Raw genomic sequence first — 23,149 nt, 5'->3', positions numbered from 1 at the left:
CTGCATGTCCCGTGTTTCTGCATGAAAAAGTGTATCTCCCTTGGGTGTCCAGAAGGCTGTTTGCCACAAGAAAAACTCTGGAGTGGCAGGATTCTGGATTAACAGGGCAGAAGCAATAGATAGGGAAACTGTGGTGGAGGTTAGGTATAATGGCAGTCATCTCATGGCTGAGACCTGCTTGAGAAGACTGCTTTGTGTTTGGCATCTCAGCAGGTCCAGCTCGTTAACCTGTTGTTTCTGTTGTGCACTGGCATAAGATACCTCTCTTTCCTCCCCTTCTTCGTGCCCTGGACTTGTGAACATGGCTTCCTTGTATGTGTGAGATGAGGCAGCACTGGTTAAATGTTGGTGGAGGGTGAAAGTAAGTCCTAACGCTGAACTTGAGCTAACAGTTTGTTGTTGTCTGCTCCTGGCTGCACATCTCCCTGAACCACCTTGGTTTGCTGAGCTGCTGAGGTGGCATTGCAGCAGTGGGATAGAAACCTCTATCTGAACAGAGCCTACCTATGTGCTGAGGTCAGTCCTGCTCCAAGATGATGGCTTAAAGTAAGAGAAGTGCTGTGTGTAGCTCTGAGTCTTGCTGTTTTCCTTAAGAATTTGAGGTGTCATGAAATGGAGGTTATGGCTCCTCTGACCTGGGGTGACAGCACTGAGAGGGAAAGAAACAAGCCCTGGAGAGAATTTCCTCATTCCTCTCTCCTGTCCCACCCTGTTTGTTTTCTTATGTGGTAGGCTACTGCAGGGTACAAAAAAATCCTTGTGTGCATGCGTCCCTGGTAACCGTGCAGCATTGGGGCAGGTGCACCATGAGATCTGTGCCCTTCAGGTGTGCAAATGCTTCGAAATATCTGAGCCTGCTGCAGCCACAGTCTGTTCCAGATTCCCTATCCAGGGTGTGCTCAGTAATACACTTCAATGCCTCTCTTTCTGTGCAAACATGTGGAGCAGGCAGCAGTCAAGAGATCAAGTCATCCGTTCAGACAAAAATACCTGCTGCTGAACTGCTGGGTTTGTACAAGACTAAACATATTTAAAGAATTTGCAATAATAGAAACTTATGTGTGTGGACTTTTTCCTCCAGGTATGGAGTCAGCCTTTTTAAAAACAGCACCCTTCTTTTTGTGATACATACAGCTCCATATCAGTCAGCTTTCAGCTTGTTTCTTGAGAGAAAGCAAACCAGAGACTTGCAGCGTGAAAAATTACACAGCCATTAACCTGTTACTGCTGCTGCCATAGATACTGTTTTTTACCCCAAGGCACAGGTAGAGACCTCCTAAGTTGTAACTCAGAGACTGATTGTACTGGGGTGTTCCACTGGAAGTGATCTATTTTTAAACAGAAATTTATCCATGTGTTGGTTACCTTTAGTAACACAAAAGACAGCTGAAGTGCCTCAGTTTAGTTATTTCCTCTTGTGCTCCTTAATATCCCATCCTTTTCAGGATCTCTTAAAACGTCTTTCAGTGTTGGGTAACTGCAGTAGGGGGTTGGGTTTGGCACTGGAGTGCTAGTATAGCAGGGTGGGAAGGAGCTACACAAGTGAGCATCAAGCATGCTCTTTGTAACCTGTACCAAGACCCTGCCCATCCACATGCAGCCTCTTGTGAATACTTGACCTTGTTGTTTGTTAATACACTGTAAATATCTAGAGAACACGTCCCCTTTTTCTCCTTTTCTGAAGACCAGTGATGGTAAATTAGTGAGAAGTTGGACACAACCCCACCACAAAGGGAGTTTCTAATCTGTAAACAGCTAGGTCTTCTGTGGAGCGTATTGGAACCTGCAGGGTTTGGGAGGAGCATGAAATCCTGAAATGAATAAGTAATCGAATTGAACAGTAGTCACTAGCGAGAATGTTGCATCCAAAGCAAAAGCAATGTTATCAGTCAAATGAAAGAAGAGGAAGGAGATGAGATTTTGGCTGGGGACAGGGGAGGTTCTTACGTTACTTCTTTCCTCTTGCAGCACACTTATCTTTGATCCTGTCATGTAAAGCACTTTGGCTGTTCTTCTTCCTTTCCTGCTGCAAAAGGCAATTTGAAGTTTGTGTGTCTTGGCAGAGGATTCCTTTCCCAAGTGTTTGTGTTTTGGGACTTCAGTTCTAGCGCTTGAACATTTCATGTCTGGAACAGTACAATCTTCAAAGCTACGCTATATGAAAATCACACCATTTGTTCTGCAGGTATCCTTTGGTAATGCTTTTCTGTGTCAGGTGAGCTGCTTCTTGCATTAGTGTCTCTTTTTTTCCTCCCCCAAACATTTTTCTGAGCTGTTTTTCTAGTCCTAATATTCACGCACAAATTGGGGGTGGAGTGAGCTAAAAAATATTAGCAGAAATATGGACAGGGAATACATTCTGGTTTTAGCCAGTGTCATTAGATTATATCACAAGTTAACTTTCCAGGGGAATTATTGTGAAGTTGTCTAATGCAATAAATTCATCTGCACAGAGATGCAGAAAATACCTGAGCTGTGTATTGCTGGTGTAGCTTATACCAGCTGACTGGGGTGCATACAGGTGCTTATTTGCATTATTTAATTTCAGTGTTTGTGGGGTGTACTAATTCTTTCTCTTGAGTTCTTCCCCAACACTGCTGACTTAAGTTTCCTTATCTTCCCCAAATCTTTAACTTCTCTCCTTGCTCTTTTTAATTTAACTCCAAAGCCTTTTGAGATCACCCCCTGTCACTGGTGCTCTGCAAGGCTGCACTGGCAGTTGTGTTCTGGTCCACCAGTGATTCCTGCACAGCTGTGGCATAAGGTCACTGTCACAGACTGAACCAGCTCCAGCACCAACTGGTTGCCATTTGGAGTTTTGTTTGCTAGTGCTGCTTTCAGTTTAGAAAGCTCTTCTAGAGTTTCATTTCCCCTTTCCGATCTAAATATATTCTTACCTAACTGTTCACACACCATATTGTCTTTTAGCTTAAAAAGCTCTTTTTTTTCCCAGTTGTAAACACTCCTGATGATTTGTCTGGAAGGAAGAATGTGTCCTTTTTTTTTTTTTTTTTTGTTTTTAACTTTAATTTGAGAAAGTATCTGTACTTTGTTTTTTATTTCACTTGGTTTTACTTGAGTGCTGGACTAGACTGGGAGGGTACACAACATTCCAGAGAGCATCTACTGCAGCAGTGTTGGTACTTACCTATCTTTAGTGGTATCTCACCTGGACTATGCTAGGGTTGCCTTTGCCTGGATCTGTCATGCTGACAGATGCTGTCATTTCAGGACTGACTGGTATTCCCAGGTTGTTTTCTCTCCTGTTGCTGTTTCCACCTGGTGACTTTTCATTTCACGCCAGAAATTGTCCCTGATTCCATGCCAAGTTGTGCTGGGGTGCAGAGTGCAGAAGCCATGTCCACATTTAACCACAAGATGTATTTTTATTTTTAATGTAGTGTGTCCAGACATACCTGATTTGCAGTAACCAGATTAGGGATTTGGACTGGCAGCCTTTTGAGTGTTTCTCTCATTGTGTGTAATGTGATTAGAGGGGAGATGTGACAATGTAAAGCTCATGGAAATGAAACTGGATTGCCCATGGCTATTGCAGACCTTTGCCTGGTGATAGGTCTTGTACCACCTAACGTAATTTCTTTGTTAAACATGTTCCCAATAAAATGTATAACTGTCAATTAAGAGAAATATTGTAATCTGATCCTTTAGTATATGCAATTTAAAATGGGGCTTGCCTCTTGCATGACTGCAATTGAGAAGAGACGGGTTTTTTCCTCTTACAGATAAGAAATGTTCCTTTATGCTGAGCACTTGTCCCCATGTGCTACCTCAATCAGATTAGGCTGCCTTTCTGGCAAGAATGTTTAGGATGGTGCAGCAATACGATGATGTAAAGCTCAGAGGGACACACCTCCTTTAAATTGTCCTGCTGGCTTTGCTGTGTGTTCTCTGTAGTGAGAGTGCAGGACCATGAGGATGCTCCACAAGTTTATCCAGAGGCAGTAGTTCTCAGTGGCTTAGAGTATTTTCTCTTGCAATAGCAGTAGAGAAACCATATTCTGTTTAGAAAAGTGCTTTGTTTTGTTTTGTTTTTCAGGGTCCCACTTTTCTACGTGCCTTTTGAATATCTCTGTTGTAAAGATGTCTCACAATCACCACATGAACAGCTCCATGTTGCCAACCATGCATCCTCCTGAACATCACCACTCAACAGCAGCCCCAGGACATAGTCATGTATCTGACATGATGATGATGGTAAGTGAAAAAGTCATAATTTCTTAAAAAGATATTTTTTTCCTTGTCTGTGGTTCAGAGTAACTTGTCATCTTAAAGACTGTGCTCTTGAGAATCAGAAATTAAACTTAGCTTTGGAAGACATGAATCAATCCAGTTAAAACACAGACCCCATTGTGGCTCTTCTGGAATGGAGTGGCATGAGGTGATATGCAACACGAAATGTATTTCATAGCTGGAGATCCTTTGGCAAAATGGTCTTTTCTTGCAAAAACCTTTCTAGCAGCCAGGCTGGTGTCTGCTCTCTAGCCAGCTAAAGGCGGAAGTGTAAAGTAAGCATTCTCCTGCAAGAAACGGAGATGGATGGAGTTCTCCAGGCTGTTAGTGTTAGCAAAAGCCTTAACTGGCATTGAGGGGATTGCACTCTAGTACGATGGATTGTGCTGACCTGCAGGTGATCATTCTGTGTGCGCTTTTCCTCCTGAACTTTTAAGTACGCACTTGGTTTGGGGACCAAAGTGGTACCAGGGCTCTTTGCCACGTTGGCGTTAAGGCTGTGTTGGTCCTGAATCCTGCTGCTTTAGCTAACTTTGATTTAAACAAGTTCAGACTTGCACATGCTGGCATCAGTGAAGCTTTGCGGAGATTCCAGCCAGAGTTTCCATGGAGATGACCGTAGGATCTGTGTTTGTGTGTAGCCAGTTCTAGGGACTTTTTCAGCTTTTTCTCCCTTTTTAAAATACTTTTGGAGTGAGTTTCAGATTATTAAAACATGACTCTTTATGGATAAACTTTGAAAGGAGGGGAGAGAGCATGCATTTCCGTTTCAAATGAGAATATACTCAGGAGCGTATTTTGCAAGCCTTCAGTTAAACTTTGCCTGCCAGCCATGTGCCCCGAAGAAGGAATCAAGAATCGCTGCTTCTACTTATATTGCAAACAGTATCATAGCAGAAGAGGGGACTAGAACAGCCTTCCCCTTTGTGAACGTGGCCCATTACAAAGCCCAGTAGTGCTGGTGGAACTTGCGGTCCAGCATCGTCACTGATGTCCTTGTGAAGCTCTTCACGTAGTCTAACAGCTAAGTATTGGCACTCTCTGATCTGTTACTTTCCGTCTAAATGCTGTTTCTTTCTGAGGGTTAAGTGCTCTTATCTTCAATGGGTAGTTACAGGACCCTGCCTTAACCTGCGACTGAAAACTGTGATTAATTGCACAAGATTTTGAATTAACATTGCACATAAAACCATCAGGGAAGGAAGTAAATAGGTACAGCATCTTAGATAATAGATGGAACGCATTTTAATGTATGCATATTTCCATTCCTCACTTGCACCAAGTAACAGGCTCTATTTCAGCTGTGGTTTCTGGAACTAGGCTGTAATGCTCTTTGGTTTGTGTGTTTTTTGTTTTAAATGTAAAAATGTTAAATTCATTAAAGAAATAGAACTACTCTCTAAAAGATGTTTTATAGTAATTTCTGCTCTGGGGGTAATGAATGTCTGCTGATTCTTAAGGATGCTAAAATTAATCATAATTCTGATCTTCAGCAAATAACCTTAATTAAGCAAGGAGGGGAGTTCAAAGAGGAGTTCCTCTAGCTTAGTGAGTACTTTACATGTGAAAACATTGTATGCAGCTGTGGTCAAGACATGCTAAACTGCAATGTATTTACCTGGATAGGAAGATTATATGAACTTCAGCTGGCTGGGGGATCGTTGATGTCTCCCTTTCCCACATCATTGACTATGCAGGTTCAGGAGCCCTTATTTCCACCCAGGGGAAGCTGTGGTCCTGCTTTATTTATAATAGTCCTTGTTGTACCTGTATTTAGGTCTCTATTTCCCATAGGATATTAGGAGGTTCTGTAGGGAGACAATAGTCTGCTGGCACAATGCAGGATGGGACCGGAGGATTCAGCTATACAGGCCCTTATCCATATGAGCCCACAGGAGGTCAAGGTGGGGAGAAGAAAGTGCCCTGTACCCCAGCCCATGAGTAGTCATGAGGAGGCAAGGGTGAGCTCTAGAGACATCCCCAATCCCTGACTACTTCTGATGCTGAGGAGAAAAGGAGCTCCAAAAGCAAGAAGGCACTTTTCTGTAGCAGTTACTGTAAAGGACAGTGCTTTCTCCCCAGGGGCACTGCCCAAAAGAACTGCCCACTAGAATTGGAACCTGGAGCATCTTTAGCCATGTCTCACTTGTGTGTGTTACACTAGATTTACAGAAGAGTTTCTTCGAGTCTATCTGGTGACCAACTGAAATGATCTAGGTTCTTGTCATAATACAAAAACCTTTGCTAAATCTTGTTGTGAGCTCTAGCTCAGGATGAGCTATTCAGGCTCATTTTGATGTTCTTTACGTTTTGTGCAGGCAATGACTTTCCACTTCAGCTATGAGAATGTTCCATTGCTGTTTTCTGGACTTACAATCAATACTCCTGGAGGTTAGTAAAACTGTTGTCTACTCCAAACAAAAAGTTTGTAGTTGATTAATGTTTCAGGATTACCTTGCTATTTATGCCAAAAATATGCAGGCACACTGTGTTGCATCTGTTTTAAATGGCGTCTGTGGGGTGAAAGAAAAAGGGAGATCTTTGTATCATTTAAGAATTTGACTGGTCTTATTAGCAAGTGTGATTGCTGGTTTCGCTTCATGGGTGAAATTCCAATTAGTGTGTGGGTGAACTTCACGTTTACCATCTGTACATGCATGCACACAGTGCCCAGCCATAGACTGCAGTGTGACGTGCTTGTTGAATTACACAGTGCATCTTCTGACATGTTTTGAAGCAAATTTCTTTTGTTGCACAGATACAGTAATGTTTCCTCTTTTGTCAGAAATGGCTGGTGCTTTTGTGGCTGTCTTCTTCCTAGCCATGTTTTATGAAGGCCTTAAGATTGCCCGAGAGTGTCTGCTCCGTAAATCCCAAGTCAGCATTCGCTACAATTCCATGCCAGTGCCAGGTCCCAATGGCACTATCTTGATGGAGACGCACAAAACTGTTGGGTAAGAATTTCACTTCATTGTAAGACAAATTTCTTCAGCAGCTGACAAAGGCAAAAACTGTGACAGAAAAAACTTTATGCAGCCAGTATTGCTGTCTGCAAAGTATGTTGACTCCAGCTGGGACACTGCTTGATGCTGGAGGACACTGTGCTTGAGTCACTTGGCCACCCTTTAGGATGGGGGAGTACAAGTCTTACGAGGAGTGGCTGAGAGAACTGGGGTTGTTTAGCCTGGAGAAAAGGAGGCTGAGGGGAGACCTTATCGCTCTCTATCTGAAAGGAGGTTGTAGCGAGGTGGGGCTCAGTCTCTTCTATCAAGTAACTAGTGATAGGTCAAGAGGAAATGGCCTCAAGTTGCACTAGCGGAGGTTTAGATTGGATATTAGGAAAAATTTTTTTACTGAAAGGGTTGTCAGGCATTGGAACAGGCTGCCCAGGGAAGTGGTTGAGTCACCATCCCTGGAGGTATTAAAAAAACATGTAGACAGGGTGCTTCAGGACATGGTTTAGTGGCATGGTGGTGTTGGGTTGACGGTTGGACTCGATCTTAAAGGTCTTTTCCAACCTAAACGATTCTATGATTTTATGAAAAGGAGGAAAGCAGCAAGGAGTCAGATAAGCTTATTTTTTTGCCAGAGCAGTAACAAACATATTTGGGGAGTTCCCAGGAACAGAATTTGGGTGTTATAGCCAGCAACCCTGACAGAAAATACTCAGGATCCTTCTGTTGACAGGTAGTCAAAGCCTCTACTCAGAAAAGAAGCCCTTCTGCCTATTCAATGTGGGGGTAAAATAAGCTTGTAGAAGTCTGTTTCTCAGCTAAAAGTTTTGTCCTCCCAGCAAGTACCATGCTTTCTTTGTTATCAGTCAGCTCTGTGGGGAAAACCACATGCAGAAGTCCATGTCCAGCCTGCTTTGTTATCTTCTCTCACATTTCACGCCCACCTTGGCATCCTATCAGCCTAAGAGCTAAGTTTTCTCTTTAGGGATGTGTGTTTTGCAGCCTGTGTCTCATGGATGCTGACTTCTTTGGGTTTTGTGTTCTCAGGCAGCAGATGCTGAGTTTCCCTCACCTCCTGCAGACTGTACTGCACATCATTCAAGTCGTAGTCAGTTACTTCCTCATGTTGATCTTCATGACGTACAATGGATACCTCTGCATAGCTGTGGCAGCAGGGGCAGGAACGGGCTATTTCTTCTTCAGCTGGAAAAAGGCAGTTGTTGTGGACATCACGGAGCACTGCCATTAACACCGGATGCTGCCCAGAAGCCTCTCCACCCCACTGCTCTCTTGAAGTGCAGCCATCACAAGGACTGGATCATTCCTAAGCTGAAAGACAAACAATATAAAGAAAATCAACTGGAATTCACCACAAATTCCTAGCTGGGGTGTAGGGATGTGAGGAGTTGGGATATGCTGCTCCCCCTTGCTGCAGGCTGGCAGCAGGGTTGGCTCTTGAGGGTGCCGTGGTAGCCATTCTTGGCTAGGATTTGCTTTATTCTTAGATTATGCTGTGATTGAAATTAGTTGGCTGACAGAAGTGTAGAAATTATTCTTTAAAACAAACAAACAAAAACCATTTTATTTTTAAATTGCAAATGCTTATCTGTGAGGGTTTTATGAACAGTACGTAAAGATCAAAGTTGCCAATAGAGCCTACGTGCACAAATGGCTATTTTAATTTTACTTTTTTTTCCAATATGTACATAGTGCCAGGGGAGGAGATCTCCCTGGACTTTGGGGCCAGTGACACCTTCTGATGCAGAAGGAGTCAGCCTCTGAGGAAGATTTGGTGCTGCACATCAGACATGCTCAGGTGTGCCCTGGCAAGGGAGTACTTTGACATAAATATGTGACCCATGTGCTTCAGAGGGGTTCCAGATGAGTCTGTCCTCCAAGCCCATCAGAGCATGATGAGTGTTGTTAATCTTCTGATGTATCCAGCAGCTTTACTCAGCTTCAAGTGATAATATTTGGGTTTGGCTGCTTTCTCTTCCCAATCATGGAAATATATGGAGTAGATGCAGGACAACATTTGCGTTTTTACAGGGAAAAAAGATTTTAAATAAACCATTGAACCTGCATTTACTTCATGTTGAATTGCACCTGGATGGATCTAGAGCTAGACTTTTGGTTTACTAAAAATAGCTCTGTAAACGAGGCAAGAGCTAAATAATGATTTCATGACACTAAAGGTTACAATGTCTGAGGGCATTCCTTGATTGAGATGAGAGAAATAAAACAACCGTGTTCCTGTAAAGGAGAGATTTGGCAAGAGAAGAAGGAAAAGATAGAACTAAAGCAGCCTTCAGTCTCTTCTCAGGTGAAATTAGAAGCACCTTAGGCTGATGAAAAAGTATTCCTGACCCAGATGACTGCTCTTTGTCTTAATAATCATGCTGTGACCGTGTTAGCTTGGAGGTGCAAGAGTTACCAGTGCCAGTAATTGACAAGTATTGTAGTGCAGTAAAGAACTTCCTGTTCAGTGCTGTGAGCTCTACGCATTTCACAGGCAAGACAGGCTGTGACACAGGCACAACCAGCTTCCTGCATGTGTGATGCCCAGAACATGCTTTGGGCTTTCTAGGGAGCAGTTTTGGTTTAGCACTTCATTATTAAACTGCTTGTTCTAGGGAATTTTGTGCAGAGTATGGTGCAAAGCTGGAGTCTTCATTCTACTCAGCATGCGTAATTTATGCCTGTAACTGGCTGAAAGGGAAGATGGTGGGATTTTCAGAAGGGCACTGAAAAACAGGCACCGCTTTCAGACTAGGACTGATGTCTGGGATGTGCCATGAGAACAGGGAATACTTTTGAGATGAGAGTATCTGGGCACATGCAGTAGCAGTTTTTTTCTCTGGAGTTGCTACTAGTCACACTGTTAGCAGTAGCTGTGTAAGGAAAGCTGATCTTTGTGAAGAGGAATTACATTTCTTTAGCCTGTAAGCCTTACAGGGCGAGGGCCATCCCTGTGCTGGTGCTACTACATCAGCACAGAGCCCACCCTTGCCCTACCACCCTCTTTGAAAGGCAGCAGGAAATCTGTTACTACTGCTACCAGGATCTTGAATTGCACCACGTACAGTCAACTGTCCTGGGTTGATGCCAGCTATTTATTTGGACATCCTGTTTTCTTTGCGCAGTGCAAATACAGAATAAAACGAGATGAGTTAAAAGCAGGCTTAGGCTTCTAAAGAGCTTTTTTCTGTAGCAAATTTGCATCTGGGTGAGAAAGGCAAAGTTATTTTCGTGGAAAAATTCTAGCCACCTCTTGATGGGAGATAGGAAAAGATCTTCCCCAGTCTGATCTTTGAAGGCAGTTACGTCTGCAACAGAGTGCAGAAGGACATACTGATCCCCTCTCTCTGCATCTGTCACAAAGGTAAAAATCTTATGTGCCCTCAAAGCAATCATGCCCCTCTGTGAGAGTGGAAAACAGACCCTTCTGATCCCTGCGAGAGAGCTGTGAGGAAATCTGAAGTGTTTGTCAGACAAAATTGAAGCAATTAAGTGCTGGAGACGGTTGTTTATGTTTTGAAAGCTTTACACTGCAGGGCCTTGATCCCTGAAGGAGTTCAGAGCTGACATTGCCAACACCACTCTCATCAGCTTTTCTTGAACCAGCTGGAGTTGTTGCCATTACAGGGATGTCTGATTATAGGGTATAGTTACGAGTGGCTTTGCGTGATGACACTAGTTACTTCATATACCTCTTGCTGTGTCTTTCTCTAAAACAGAACCTCTGCTTTGCCTGATCCTCTTGTTACCACCTTTTAGCCACCTGTCCTATATTCAAGTGACCAGACTTTAATTCTCTGATTCAAGTGATCAGAGATGGATGACTTGGAGATTAGGCAATAGCTGTAGCTTTTACAATATAAATTTGGTTCTCTTGCTAGCTTTTCTGCTTCATTCTATGTGTAGCATCTTGCCCTTGAAGCTGGTTCCCCCTGAGGACGAGTACCTCTGTCTTCAAAGGGTCATCTCCTGCCCATGCTTATACGAGAGAGGGCACACAGCTTTTTCCAGTGTGCAGAGAGGGAAGTGATGCTGACCTAGCAGTGGTCACTTGGGGAGCAGGAACCTGGGCAGAAGTCTCCCAAGGGTCTAGCAAGTGCCCCAGCTACCTTCCAGCAGCCTGTAAGAATGATGGTTTGAGCACTTGGCTGTACCCAAGTCAGAAATGGGAGCCCAGGCTGGGCTTTGGGGAGCAGAGCAGAAGGGAAGATCTGAAGGGAAGGTAGTTAAGGAGAGAAGATGGAGGGCTGTGTCCCGTCTGCTTTGGAGCTCACTGATGCAGTGAGGCACAACTGAGAAAGGGACGTTTCCAGTCCTTGTCTCCCTGCCAGCTTTGGCCATGCTTTCTTCTGGTTCAATATTGACAATCCAGAGAAGCCACCTACCTCTCTGTGTCCCAGCCTCCCCCTGGTCCCCAGAGGCCACCAGCTGCCGTGTTCTTGGCCCAGGTTGCTGTGTGCTTTGCCAGAGTCGGAGAAAAACCTAGCTTCCCTACTGATGACTTCTACTGACTGCTTTTGGTACAGTCCCAGACTTTCTGCTGGCTGTATTTAAAGTTGTCCTGGTAACACTGAACTCGCATTAAGTAGTGCTCAGAGGGAGGTGAGGACTCTGATGTTATGAGACTTGAGTCAGTTAAATTCATATGTCAACACACATGTAGCATGCTTGGAATGTGATGTCCTGTGTCTTTGTACCCTGATGTTTGGTCTCCACATGCTGTGCCTCTTGATTATCATCTTGGAAGAAGTGCACAAAGTATCCAGCCTGTGTTCATCAGCTGGCTTTTGTTGTTTTCCTTTGAGTGCCTTTTCAGTTTGGAGCCAGTCCCACCAAATCCAGCAGGATTTTTAGTTTTGTTTACAGCGGACTGTCATTTTTGTTTTTACTCTTGCTCTTTGTGGAGGTAACTTGTCTAATATTACTGTGAATATCAAGAATCTCCTGTATATAATTAACCAATAAAATAGATTGCATTTTACTGTGGTGGATGTGTGTTTTGGAAACAACCCTCAATGCAGAGACTGCAGCTGAAGTGGAGGCTGGCAGCTCTTACTGCAGTGTTCAGGAAGTGACTCCAAGAGTAAGTGCCTGCTTTTATTAGCAAGAGGCCCTGCAGCCAGGCAACTCCAGCCTGGCCTTCCCCAGCCTCTTTTCTCTGGCATGACTCTTCTGTGCCTGCTGTGATGGTGTGAGTGAGCAGCAGGCCCTGAGTGTCCATTTTCAGGTGGCTGGGGATGGGAGCGAGGAGCAGCGTCCTCTGGGCCTGCCCCCACCGTGAGCAATAAACCCTGAAGCTGCTGGAAGGGGAACATGGTAAGTCACTGCTGCATGAATTTCTGTTTGTTTCAGTCCAGTTATGCTTTGCAGAGTGTGGAGAAAGCCGAGATGGAGAGAGGAATTGGTGCTTCCCAGATCTGCTTTCCCCCACAGAGGGAGGGGTTAAAGGCCAAGAGTTTTAGGGAGCTGTAATAATGAGCCCCCTTGGCGCATGGAAGGTGTCTGTGTGCAGTACGGAATACCAGTCTCCCTCCTAGAGTTTTACTCTAGATTGTGCTCATCCATGCAAGACAAATGAGGGCCTGGGTTGGTTTTTCTTCCCCTGTGCAACTGAAGGACATCTGGAATGTCCCAAGATGTTTCCCTGTCAGGCCTGGGGCAGGACTGAGAATGCCTGAATAGCAGAGTGATCCCTGATAATTTTATGTGGTGTTAGACTGGAAAAGCAGCTCTGCTCTAGGCCAGACTGTGGCTCTTTTCAGTTTGATGGACAGCTTGAAACTTTTTATGTTCTGTACATTTCCCCAGCCTGACCTGAAATGTGATGCACCTACAACAGATGAAGCATGGATTTAACAAGTCCGGTTTGCAGCATTGCTTGAGACACTGGAAAATGTAACTGGTTGCTGTGCTGGAAGGTGGTATAGAACAGTCCCAGCCAGAGCAGAGAGCCTCCAGTCCCATTCTCTGAATTCTGGTGCAGGCCTCAGGGCTGTTGGCACCCTGCTCTGCCTCTTTCCCCAGGCTGGAGGCAGCAGACTTAAACATCAACAAGCTGCTTTGGTTTTCAGAACTTGCTTCATTCAGGTCACCTCACTGCATGCTAGACTCCTTTCTGTGGCTCTGCATTATCTCACCTTCCATTATGTGCCCAGCCAGCTGACAGCAGTACAAATCACTGTTGTAAATCCGGGTATGTGCTGGTTAGTCTGTCAGAAATCAATCCACCTGATTTTTATGTGACACCATCTATAAGGAAATACTTGGTGACCTTTGATCCAAGCAACAAACGTTGCTGGCAGCTACCTGAAACTCCATCTTGGGGTGACAAACTGGCACAGCTGGGGTGACGCACTCCCCAGGGCTGAATGGAAGTGCTAAGTGTAGAGGAAAATCTGCTCCATCAGGAAACATGGGATACTGTTCCATGTCTGCGTGCCCAGGACGTTCTACTGCATCCAGGTTTGTAGCCGTTCCCTGCTAAGGGCCCAATCCTAGCTGCACACCCATCTCTGTGAAACATGTGGAACTAGGTGACTTTAACGGACATGGGGGGCTTTTTTCCTGGCCTTCCTGGGAAATGACAGCAGCGTCTCGGGGAAGCATTGCCTGGGACACCCACTGCCTTTATTCACACAGGCCTGTAAAACACTAACCTGAGGCTCCCCAATGCCTTCTCCTTAGTGGGGTTGGCAACTTATAGGGCTAAAGGTTTAAATGAACACATTCTATGTCTTCATTTTTAAGATTACTAAGTCAAGAGATGCCCAGGAGATCCTTCCGCAGAGGCAGTGTTTTACCTCTCCGTTGTATCGGGGTGCACACAGGTGAAGGAAACACCGGTGGGCTCAGGGTTTCCATCCCTGCCTGCACGGTCTCCACAGGCATTTAAAGCAGCTCGTGTGACTTTTTTTTTTTTTTTTTTAAAAAAGAGACATATTTATTTAAAACAAAACACTTGGCCAAGGGGCATTCACGGGCATGTTAACCAGACAAACTTAAAAAGAAAAAAAAAAAAACCCAACCAAAGAAAACAGCAAAAAGGAGGGAGGCAGAGGCCCGTCCCCGCCGGCGTGGGGGCCTCTCCCGGCTGGCGAGGGGGAGCTGGCGGCTCCCCGGGCACCGTCTCCCGGTCGGCCGGGCCGCCCCCGCCGCTAGAACTCGAAGGTGCCGAAGTGGGCGGCGCGGCCGCCGGCCTTGGGCTGCGGCTTGTAGCCGATGCGGTCATTGATGATCTGCTCCCGGCTCTTGTGGTCGGCGCCCAGCGCGATGGCCGCCGCCGCCGCCTCCTCGCCGGCCGCCGCCACCTCCGCGTCCTCCCGCTGCTTCTTGCGGCTCTGCGGGGCAAAAGGGCCGCGTCAGGGCGCTGCCGGGCGGGGGGAGACAGGCCCCCCGGGGGCGGCCGCGGCCGGCCCCGCTCGCACCTCCAGGTCCTTCCGGATGCTCTCGAACTCCTCGATGTCGTCCAGCTTCAGCTCCAGCCGCGTCGGTTTTCGCCGCAGCATCGCGACCCGCCGCCGCTCCGCCTCTCAGCCGCCGCCGGGCGAGGGCCGAGCCCGCCCGGGCACCGCGCCTCCCGGCACGCCCCGCTCCCCGGGCCACACCTCCCGGCGTGCCCCGCGCGTCTTGCCGCTAACGGGCACCGCGCCTCCCGGCGTGCTCCGCGTTCCTTCCCCGGGCCACGCCTCCCGGCGTGCCCCGCGCGTCTTGCCGCCGACGGGCACCGCGCCTCCCGGCGTGCTCCGCGTTCCTTCCCCGGGCCACGCCTCCCGGCGTGCCCCGCGCGTCCAGCCGCCGACGGGCACCGCGCCTCCCGGCGTGCTCCGCGTCCCTTCCCCGGGCCACGCCTCCCGGCGTGCCCCGCGCGTCCAGCCGCCGACCGGCACCGCGCCTCCCGGCGTGCCCCGCGTCCCCCGGAAGCGGTTGTGAGGCTGCGGAGGCCGTGCGCGGCGGCTTGGCGGCTGGCCTCGTTTCCCCTCCCGGTGCGCGGCCGTCATGGCCTCCACGCGGGCACCAGCGGCGCGCGGCGGCGCCCGGCCCGCCGTGCGGGCTCCCGCGCCTGCGGAGGTGGGCGTCTGGGAGGGGGGGACGTCTCCGGGCCCCGTTACCTGGACGGGGGTGGTACCGGCCCGGAGGAGTGGGGAGAGGCCGCAGGCCGACCCGGGGGCTCGCGTTTGCTTTTGGGCGTGTGGAGGTTGCCGTGGCGGAGAGGTCCCGGCGTGGGGAGGCACCCCCCTGCTGTCGGTGACACCGGAGCCATTCAGAGGGCCGCGACCGGAGCGTTTACGGTGTTTCCCCGCCTTTTTCCAGAATTCTTTAATTTTTCTTGGAAGGTCTGTTGTAACGCTTCTCTCCTGGGAGGAAGGGCCTGTTTGCCTTCCATCTCCCTCAGCTTTCCAGCAAGGGCACCGAGTGCTGGCCAGTGGTATTGCTCGTGCCTTTTCTGGGGCTTGTTCAGCAAGATTAGGAAAAGCTTCATCTTCTAAAGTTTTTGGGTTTTTTTTAAACATTAAAAAAACCAACAACCCCCCAAAAAAACCCCCGAGAGCCTTAAAAATGAGGTCCGAGCAGATAAGAAAGGAACAAAAGAGAACACAGTCTAGTTTAAGCAAAGTGTTTACTGTGGCATTTTACTTTTGATCTTTGCACTTGGGGCATAGCCTCACTGTCCAAGATTCACACCTCACATACAATTTCAGGTCTTTTCGTGATGTATGTACAAACTTTCTCCAGCAGAGCAGCGCTTTCTTGCGCAGCCAAGCTGTTTGTTGTCTTCTTTTTAGCCAAAAGACACTTAAAATTCTGCCTTTACCTTCTAGGCCACAAAGAGCAAGCCCGCAGAAGAGAGCGATGCTCCTCCACCCAAGAGAGCCCCCATCTTTTATGGCAGTCTGGAGGAGAAGGAAAGGGAGCGTCTGGCAAAAGGAGAATCAGGGCTGCTGGGAAAAGAGGGGATGAAAGCTGCAATCGAGGCTGGCAACATCAACATAAGCAGCGGTGAGAATGTTTAACCACCTTTTTTTTTTTCTGTCTTGCTCTGGAATGTGACACTTTCAAAAGTCTCTGATCAACTTTGAGCATAATTTAAAGTAAAAAACGTGAGACTGGTGACTGGACTGTTGGCTCTTTTGTTAGATCTTCCTGTTTGAGAGGGATCTCTCATCCAATTGTTGTTTTCAATCTAACAGTTTCATTTTTTGTTCAGGTGAGGTCTTTGATCTTGAAGACCATATGAGTGAGCGGCAGGCGGAAGTGCTGGCTGAGTTTGAGCGCAGGAAGAGAGCCCGGCAAATCAACGTGTCCACTGATGACTCTGAAGTGAAAGCCTGTTTGCGAGCACTTGGGGAGCCCATCACGCTCTTTGGAGAAGGTCCTGCAGAAAGGAGGGAGAGGTGCTGTGTCTGCCCTGAGTGTTGCAAACTGGGAGCCCTCAGTTTATCAAATTCCTGACATTTTCCTTGTAGTTGGGGTGCAATGAGTGCTGGCGGTCAGTGGTGCTTCATTACAATGCAGCAAGAATGCTAACAAAGAAAGAATGGCTGACAGTGATGTGTTAGGTTAGCTGAGAATTCACTGAGTGAATACGACTTAATGTGTTTCTTTCCAGATTAAGAAATATCCTTTCGGTGGTTGGCACAGATGCATTAAAAAAGACCAGGAAAGATGACGACAGGTCTAAAAAGTCCAAAGAAGAGGTAATGGTCTCTCTTGTTCTCTAAGGGCTGAGGGAGATATGTATGACACCCTTCAAGATACCTTACTTTGATGGTCTCTGCTATGTCCAGGACTCCTGGTTTTGGTCAGTCTGTGGATTCTCATGTCATCCCTTCATGTGCCTTCTGTGTTGCCTGTTTTAGCAAAACTATGGCAACGTATTATCTAAGTCAGGAGCATTAAGTCTGGCTTGTACTGCAGGCCAAATTCCATGCTGCAGACAGCATATAAAACAGGAGCTCGGACGTTTGTACTGTTACTTAGTATAGTAAGTCCTTTATTGTTGTTTGTCTTCCTACTTGGGAAGAAAAAAATAAGTTCCTGCTACTGCATCTGTTTCTGCCTTTGATTCTTCTTTCTTTCTGCTTCTCCCATCTTTTTCTGAGTCCATTTTTTCCTTATTATTTTTGTGGGTTATTTTAAGAAATAAGGACAATTTCTGCAGCTCTGGGCTTTCTTTTTACTGGGAAGGAGGGAGCTGTATGTTATCAAGTAAAAATGAGTTAGTGTTCAACTGGAATATTCTCAAGTGAAATGGCAGCATGTCAGGATCTGATCTATAAGGCAGAGAGTTTGGTCTCTCTGAATCCCTTTTTCTAGGGCTTATAGTTATGCAAAATGCCATTAAAAAGAGGCCTTAACACAGCAAGATTTAAGAGCAGATGCTGTGGTGGCACTTATGTACTAAGAGGAGGTCATCTAAGGTAACTGAATGGAAGAGCAGTATTCCAGTAGCTTTTACTTCGGTTTGTTCTTTTTCTTACAGTATCAGCAAACCTGGTACCACGAAGGACCACGCAGTCTGAAAACAGCGAGGCTGTGGCTTGCTAACTACTCACTCCCCAGGTGAGACAAAACAGTACAAATGAAGGAGGCAGATGAAACCTTTTGTAAAATCCAGCAACTAATCCCACTGCAGGTAGTGCAGGAAATTTGAGATCAAAGGAATGGGGGACATACACTGGTAGATAAGTCCAGTGAGCTTAGGGCTTAAGTTGTTGGTGACTGACTGTAGCATTAGCCCAGTTTGGGAGAAAAGGGGGGGAAAGGCCTGTTTCTGGCATCAGGGCAGGGAAAATGTAGGGGCTTGTTACTCCACCTTTCCTCTTCACAGGGCAGTGAAGCGGCTAGAAGAAGCCCGGCTGCTCAAAGAGATTCCAGAGGCAACCAGGACATCACAGAGGCAGGAGCTACACAAATCCCTGCGAGTAGGTTGAGCAGCTGCTCAGCTGCTGTTTTTACAACTTTTTGCTGATCCTCCAAAGAGATCAGCTGCCCGGAGCTGCTGTCCAGGTGCATGTAGTTCTCTGCACTGTCATCTGTTGGAAAGCTCTGCTTTTTCTCTCTTTCCTGGTGGTATCCATAAAGCATGTTCTAACTCTTTCTTCAGTGATTCAGAGAAACGTACTTTAGTTGTTGCCTTGCATGGCAGAGGGATAAAGAGACATCCCTGCATTGCCTTGCCACTTGCCTGTGAAGCTAAAGGAATTTATTCCTGGTTTTGTCACAGGTTTAGCTGGCTAGGAAGGGACTGCTGACTTTCCTCTTCCTGTACAATGGTCGCTAGTGCATAAAACCAAGGCAAATAACCACCAATGCAGTAATGCAAAACATGTTTTAGATGACTCTGAGATGCACTGTTCCAGCATGCTAAGTCAAATTCCCAGCTTAACCGAACAGAGAGGCTCAAGCACACAGTGTGCTGCCACTCTAATCCTGTTTACACCCAGAGGCATTAGCTGCCAGAAGATTTGTTTCTCCCCTAAGCGCACCACGCTGCCTGCCCTAGTCTGTCGGGTTGCATTCATTGGATGAGTTGTAGAAGGAGGCCAAAACTACAGTAAGTTCTCTGTCAAAACCACAGTTGCAAAGCAGGGTGGCTCCGAGGCAACTCCTCCCTTTGAAAGTGACTTTCCAAAGGCATCTGCCTCCTCCTGTGTACATTTGCCTCCTTCACCTCAGTCTTTGGCTGGGGCTTTCTTTAGATTGTTTGTACTTTATTCATTTATTGTTTTCCTTGTATTTGGTTACAGTCTTTGAATAACTTCTGCAGTCAGATTGGAGACGATCGCCCACTGTCCTACTGCCATTTCAGCCCCAATTCCAAACTCCTTGCTACTGCCTGTTGGTAAGTTTTCTTTTACAGCAGTTGCTTTAGGGGCTGGGAGAGCACAGCAGAAGTGAAGGAGAGAGATGTTGTTAGAGGCTTGTGAATCATGAGGGTTGAGAAATGTTTTTTCTTCCTATTCTGAACTCTCTCTTTGCTTCATTTTAGAGCTTAGCAGAGATTTCAGTCTGAGTCCGTTAGTTCCTATGGCTGGTTGCCCAAAGTGTATTGGTATTTTAGCCATTGCAGAACACCCCAGGGTGGTTTTGCAGCTCTGCGTTTGATCTGTTCTTTGACGTTCCTGTCTACACTGACACCTATTTCTTGTCTTCAACAGGAGCGGATTGTGCAAGCTCTGGTCCGTGCCTGACTGCAACCTTGTTCACACCTTACGAGGTAGAGAGCAACTTTCACCAAGACTCTTTGCTTAGTTCTTTTGTTCCTCTCTGCATTGAGTTCCCATATCTGAATTACTTTGTGACTCAAAATGTAGTATTCTTTGGGCAGATTTTATCCTATTGAGAGCATTAGTCAGGCTTGTGGAGCATGTGCATATGCCAGATAATCAAGAGGAGGTCCTGGCCTTTCTCTTAGAGCTAAGACCCAAGTTTGTTGTTTCTGAATGGTGTTTTGTTTTGTTTCAAAACCTGGTTTGCATTATTTTGAGCCAAATATCAGCATTTTTGGCCAGGTCACTTAACAGCAGTGAGATTCTTTGAACAGTGGTCACAACTTTGACTAAATACAAATGTGACGTCAAATCTCTTGATTCATATGTTGAATTTTCACTACATTTTGAGGGTTACAAACCTTGGTGTTTGATACTCTTCAGTGGGTGCTACTGGAAGTGCAGTTTACCTGTTTGCAGGACAGATACGTCTGGTAGTTACAATACAACTTCACCCAACATGGGAGGACACAGTGAAAGTGTTCACTGGTACCTGACTAATTAGTAACAAAGAAATGCTGCTTTTCTGAAGAATTGGCCCAGATCACGTGGCAGATTATGAATTTTGATTTTCCTTTCTCTTAAGGACATAACACCAATGTAGGAGCAATAGTCTTCCATCCCAAAGCCACTGTCTCCCTAGACAAGAAGGACGTTAATCTGGCCTCGTGTGCAGCTGATGGTTCTGTCAAACTCTGGAGTCTTGAAAGGTCAGAATGATACCAGACATGCACAGCTGCAGCATTGTTGTTTTGGGATTTATTTTGTGTTACTAAACATTGGACATTTACCATCCTCCTGCAAATATAACCTTTTCTTGTAGTTATACCAGTGCAATTCCTGGCCTCAGTATGTGCCACCTTCTTCAGCAGGAAAAGAGATCACCCTGATTAGGGGAATGAAGGTGAGGGGAAATTGTCTGAAAAGAGTTAAGTCAGAATTGCTGCTAGGCATTGGTCAACTGCTTTGGGTGATGGATGGAAGATTTGGAGATTGTTTTATTCTAACCTTTCATTTAGGGGAAAATTTCCCCTCTTGGATATTAAGAAATGAACTTTTGAGTTATTGGAAAGCACCAGTATTTGGAGAGGGGCTAACCATATACGTGACCATGCACAAAAGCTTCAGCCTGTAATAAAAACAAGTGGCTCTGTCATTGCACAGTGTAGTTTTGGAAGATGCACAGCATCTATCTCAAGCTTGTGAAGAAGAGAACAGTGTAAATACCAAGCCCTAGCATCGGCTGTGTTTGAAAACTGGAGCCCTGCAGTGCACCTCAGGAAGAGGCAGGCAGCTCTGAGATCCACAGTTGTTTATCCTTAGCTGAAAGTCACTGTTTCTAATTGCAGAAGCATATCTGTGCAAAGGGACAGGTTGCTTATTAGTCTCATGTGACCACATCCTTTAGTTAGCCAGTTGGAAAGAAACTAAATGCTGTTCAGGTCTTCTGCTGAAGGCTACTGATCTGCTGCCTGTAATTCTGGGAGAATAAATACTCACTCTATCCTGCCTCCTTGCAGTTCTTCAGAATAGCAGGATTTGCTGTAGTTCAGGATGTGTTCTGTGTAGTCACAGTAAAACTCCCTGCAATTCAGGTAGTTTTCTTTCTGTGCTTTCAAAGTGCTAATGACAAGGGCCTTGTTAATTTTCAGGAATAATAATAATAATTATTATTATTCCAAGAGAACTTTATAACCAACATGAGTGTGGAGAAAGGGGTTTCACCTGGGGCTTTAGCCCTTTTGTGTGAACAAAAGGCAGAATTCAGAGTCATTAGTTAAAACTCTGATGTTCCTGTCTGGCTTGCATTTAATTAGCAGATCTTTTGCTGTGATCATAATGTTTGTAAAGGCCCAGCGAGAGCCAGCCACCTCTGACCAGTGTCTGATGATTTTTGTTTCTGTTTTTCAGTGATGAACCAGTGGCAGATATTGAAGGACACAGCATGAGAGTGGCACGTGTAATGTGGCACCCGTCTGGGAGGTTCCTGGGTACTACCTGGTATGGAGATGTAGTTATTTACTTTAAGATATTACCATTAGCTGTCTAGCTGGTAGCCCAGTGGGTACCATTACTTGTCCAGAGAGGAGCCCAGTGCAGGCAAGCATTGGCCTCAAGCACAAATACAGGCTGGGTGATGAGTGGGTTGAGAGCAGCCCTGTGGAGAAGGACTTGGAGATGTTAGTGGATGAAAAACTGAATATGAGCCAGCAATGTGCACTCGCAGCCCAGAAGGCTAATCACATTCTGGACTGTGTCAAAAGAAGCATGACCAGCAGGTCGAGGGAGGTGATTCTCCCTCTACTACCCTCTGGTGAGACCCCCTGCATTCAGATCTGGGGCCCCGAATATAAGAAGGACATGGACCTGTTGGAGTGAGTCCAGAGGAGGGCCACAAAAGTGATCAGAGAGCTGGAACACCTCTCCTATGAAGACAGGCTGAGAGAGTTGGGGTTGTTCAGCCTGGAGAAGAGAAGGCTCCAGGGAGACCTTATAGCAGCCTTCCAGTACCTAAAGGGGCCTACAGGAAAGATGGGGAGGCACTCTTTAACAGGGAGTGTAGTGATAGGATGAGGGGTAACAGTTTTAAACTGCAAGAGGGTAGATATAGATTGGGTGAATTTAAATCAGATATTAGGAAAAAAAATCTTCACTGTGAAGGTGGTAAGGCACCAGAACAGGTTGCCCAGAGAAGTTGTGGATGCCCCATACCTGGAAGTGTTCAAGGCCAGGTTGGATGGGGCTTTGAGCAACCTGGTCTAGTGGAAGGTGTCCCTGCCCACGGCAGGGAGGTTGGAACTACATGATCTTTTAAGGTCCCTTCCAACCCAAACCATTCTATGATTCTTGACAACAGCTGGGCTGTTGCAATGTAAATAACAGCTAGTCATTGGGATTCCTTTCTCTGCCCGTCATGTGAGACCCTATTGGTCTCCAGCTGGAAATAAAATGCCCACAGAGTTAGTGAAATATCCTGTTATTCTCCTTGGAGATACATTTAGTTGGACAAATACTTTGTTTTTACAGCTATGATCACTCATGGCGCTTGTGGGACTTGGAAGCTCAGGAAGAGATTCTCCATCAGGAGGGGCACAGCAAAGGGGTCTATGACATTGCCTTTCACACGGATGGGTCTCTCGCTGGGACTGGGTGAGTTTGCTTTGCATGAGGACTGGATGTGAAATGGTATCAAGGTTTTGTTGCTGACTGATGCCAAGTGCCCCAGTGATTTCTGCTGGTGAGGCTGAGCGTACTCTGGCAGTTGCTGAAGCCTCTGATGGGTATTGCTTGGGTTCTCTCTTCCTAGTGGACTGGATGCTTTTGGCCGGGTGTGGGACTTGCGCACGGGACGCTGTATCATGTTTCTAGAAGGCCACCTGAAGGAGATCTACGGGGTTAACTTCTCCCCAAACGGGTAAGAAAATAACTTGCATGCTTTATGTGGGAGCTCAGTACAAACTCCAGCTCCCCACAACATGTTCTTCCTCCACCCTTGGGCAGATACCATGTTGCAACTGGCAGTGGTGACAATACTTGCAAGGTATGGGACCTCCGCCAGAGGAAGTGCATCTACACCATTCCAGCCCATCAGAACCTGGTGACCGGGGTGAAATTTGAACGTAAGTACCTTCTATCTGATGTTCCTTGTCCCTGCCT

General features: G+C 46.4%; 3 protein-coding genes across 17 annotated transcripts in view; 2 read left to right on the top strand and 1 right to left on the bottom strand.

Annotated features, from left to right (window-relative positions):
- The window catches only part of SLC31A1 (solute carrier family 31 member 1), a 29,158-nt gene extending 16,954 nt beyond the window's left edge, over positions 1 to 12,204 (top strand). For 11 of the 15 annotated variants that reach the window (XM_069771625.1, XM_069771626.1, XM_069771624.1 and 8 more), the window contains 4 exons: positions 4,058 to 4,215; positions 6,570 to 6,642; positions 7,037 to 7,205; positions 8,253 to 12,204. In XM_069771625.1, coding sequence (XP_069627726.1) covers positions 4,102 to 4,215; positions 6,570 to 6,642; positions 7,037 to 7,205; positions 8,253 to 8,454 — 558 coding nt within the window. In that variant the 5' untranslated portion in view covers positions 4,058 to 4,101 and the 3' untranslated portion in view covers positions 8,455 to 12,204. Of the gene's footprint in view, positions 1 to 67; positions 517 to 1,906; positions 2,216 to 4,057; positions 4,216 to 6,569; positions 6,643 to 7,036; positions 7,206 to 8,252 lie in introns of those variants that run through there. The other 4 variants (XM_069771633.1, XM_009923811.2, XM_069771634.1 and 1 more) reach the window with 4 other exon arrangements.
- Positions 12,205 to 14,186: 1,982 nt separating this feature from the next.
- CDC26 (cell division cycle 26) lies at positions 14,187 to 14,831 on the bottom strand. The gene is made up of 2 exons (XM_069771075.1): positions 14,648 to 14,831; positions 14,187 to 14,560 (listed from the first exon to the last, which is right to left on the bottom strand). Exons 1-2 carry the CDS (start codon positions 14,726 to 14,728, stop codon positions 14,378 to 14,380), a joined length of 264 nt encoding a protein of 87 aa, XP_069627176.1. The 5' UTR covers positions 14,729 to 14,831; the 3' UTR covers positions 14,187 to 14,377.
- Positions 14,832 to 15,130: 299 nt separating this feature from the next.
- PRPF4 (pre-mRNA splicing tri-snRNP complex factor PRPF4) overlaps positions 15,131 to 23,149 on the top strand; it is an 8,460-nt gene continuing 441 nt past the window's right edge. The window contains exons 1-13 of the mRNA XM_069771066.1: positions 15,131 to 15,290; positions 16,043 to 16,220; positions 16,429 to 16,615; positions 16,831 to 16,918; positions 17,704 to 17,783; positions 18,052 to 18,145; positions 18,971 to 19,065; positions 19,382 to 19,440; positions 20,079 to 20,202; positions 21,404 to 21,493; positions 22,520 to 22,642; positions 22,800 to 22,907; positions 22,994 to 23,112. Coding sequence (XP_069627167.1) covers positions 15,219 to 15,290; positions 16,043 to 16,220; positions 16,429 to 16,615; positions 16,831 to 16,918; positions 17,704 to 17,783; positions 18,052 to 18,145; positions 18,971 to 19,065; positions 19,382 to 19,440; positions 20,079 to 20,202; positions 21,404 to 21,493; positions 22,520 to 22,642; positions 22,800 to 22,907; positions 22,994 to 23,112 — 1,417 coding nt within the window. The 5' untranslated portion in view covers positions 15,131 to 15,218. The remainder of the gene's footprint in view (positions 15,291 to 16,042; positions 16,221 to 16,428; positions 16,616 to 16,830; positions 16,919 to 17,703; positions 17,784 to 18,051; positions 18,146 to 18,970; positions 19,066 to 19,381; positions 19,441 to 20,078; positions 20,203 to 21,403; positions 21,494 to 22,519; positions 22,643 to 22,799; positions 22,908 to 22,993; positions 23,113 to 23,149) is intronic.

The sequence above is a fragment of the Haliaeetus albicilla genome, chromosome 26 (assembly GCF_947461875.1).
Source record: "Haliaeetus albicilla chromosome 26, bHalAlb1.1, whole genome shotgun sequence".
In the NCBI taxonomy this organism is placed as follows: Eukaryota; Metazoa; Chordata; class Aves; order Accipitriformes; family Accipitridae; genus Haliaeetus; species Haliaeetus albicilla.
The sequence above is the reverse complement of the archived record's forward strand: the minus strand, read 5'-3'. Positions and strand labels throughout refer to the sequence as shown.

Excerpts from the sequence above, each read along its gene's own strand:
- CDC26 (XM_069771075.1), bottom strand. The coding sequence starts at position 14,728 with ATGCTGCGGCGAAAACCGACGCGGCTGGAGCTGAAGCTGGACGACATC. Across the intron at positions 14,561-14,647 it reads GCATCCGGAAGGACCTGGAG|AGCCGCAAGAAGCAGCGGGA; the intron begins GTGCGAGCGGGG and ends TTTGCCCCGCAG.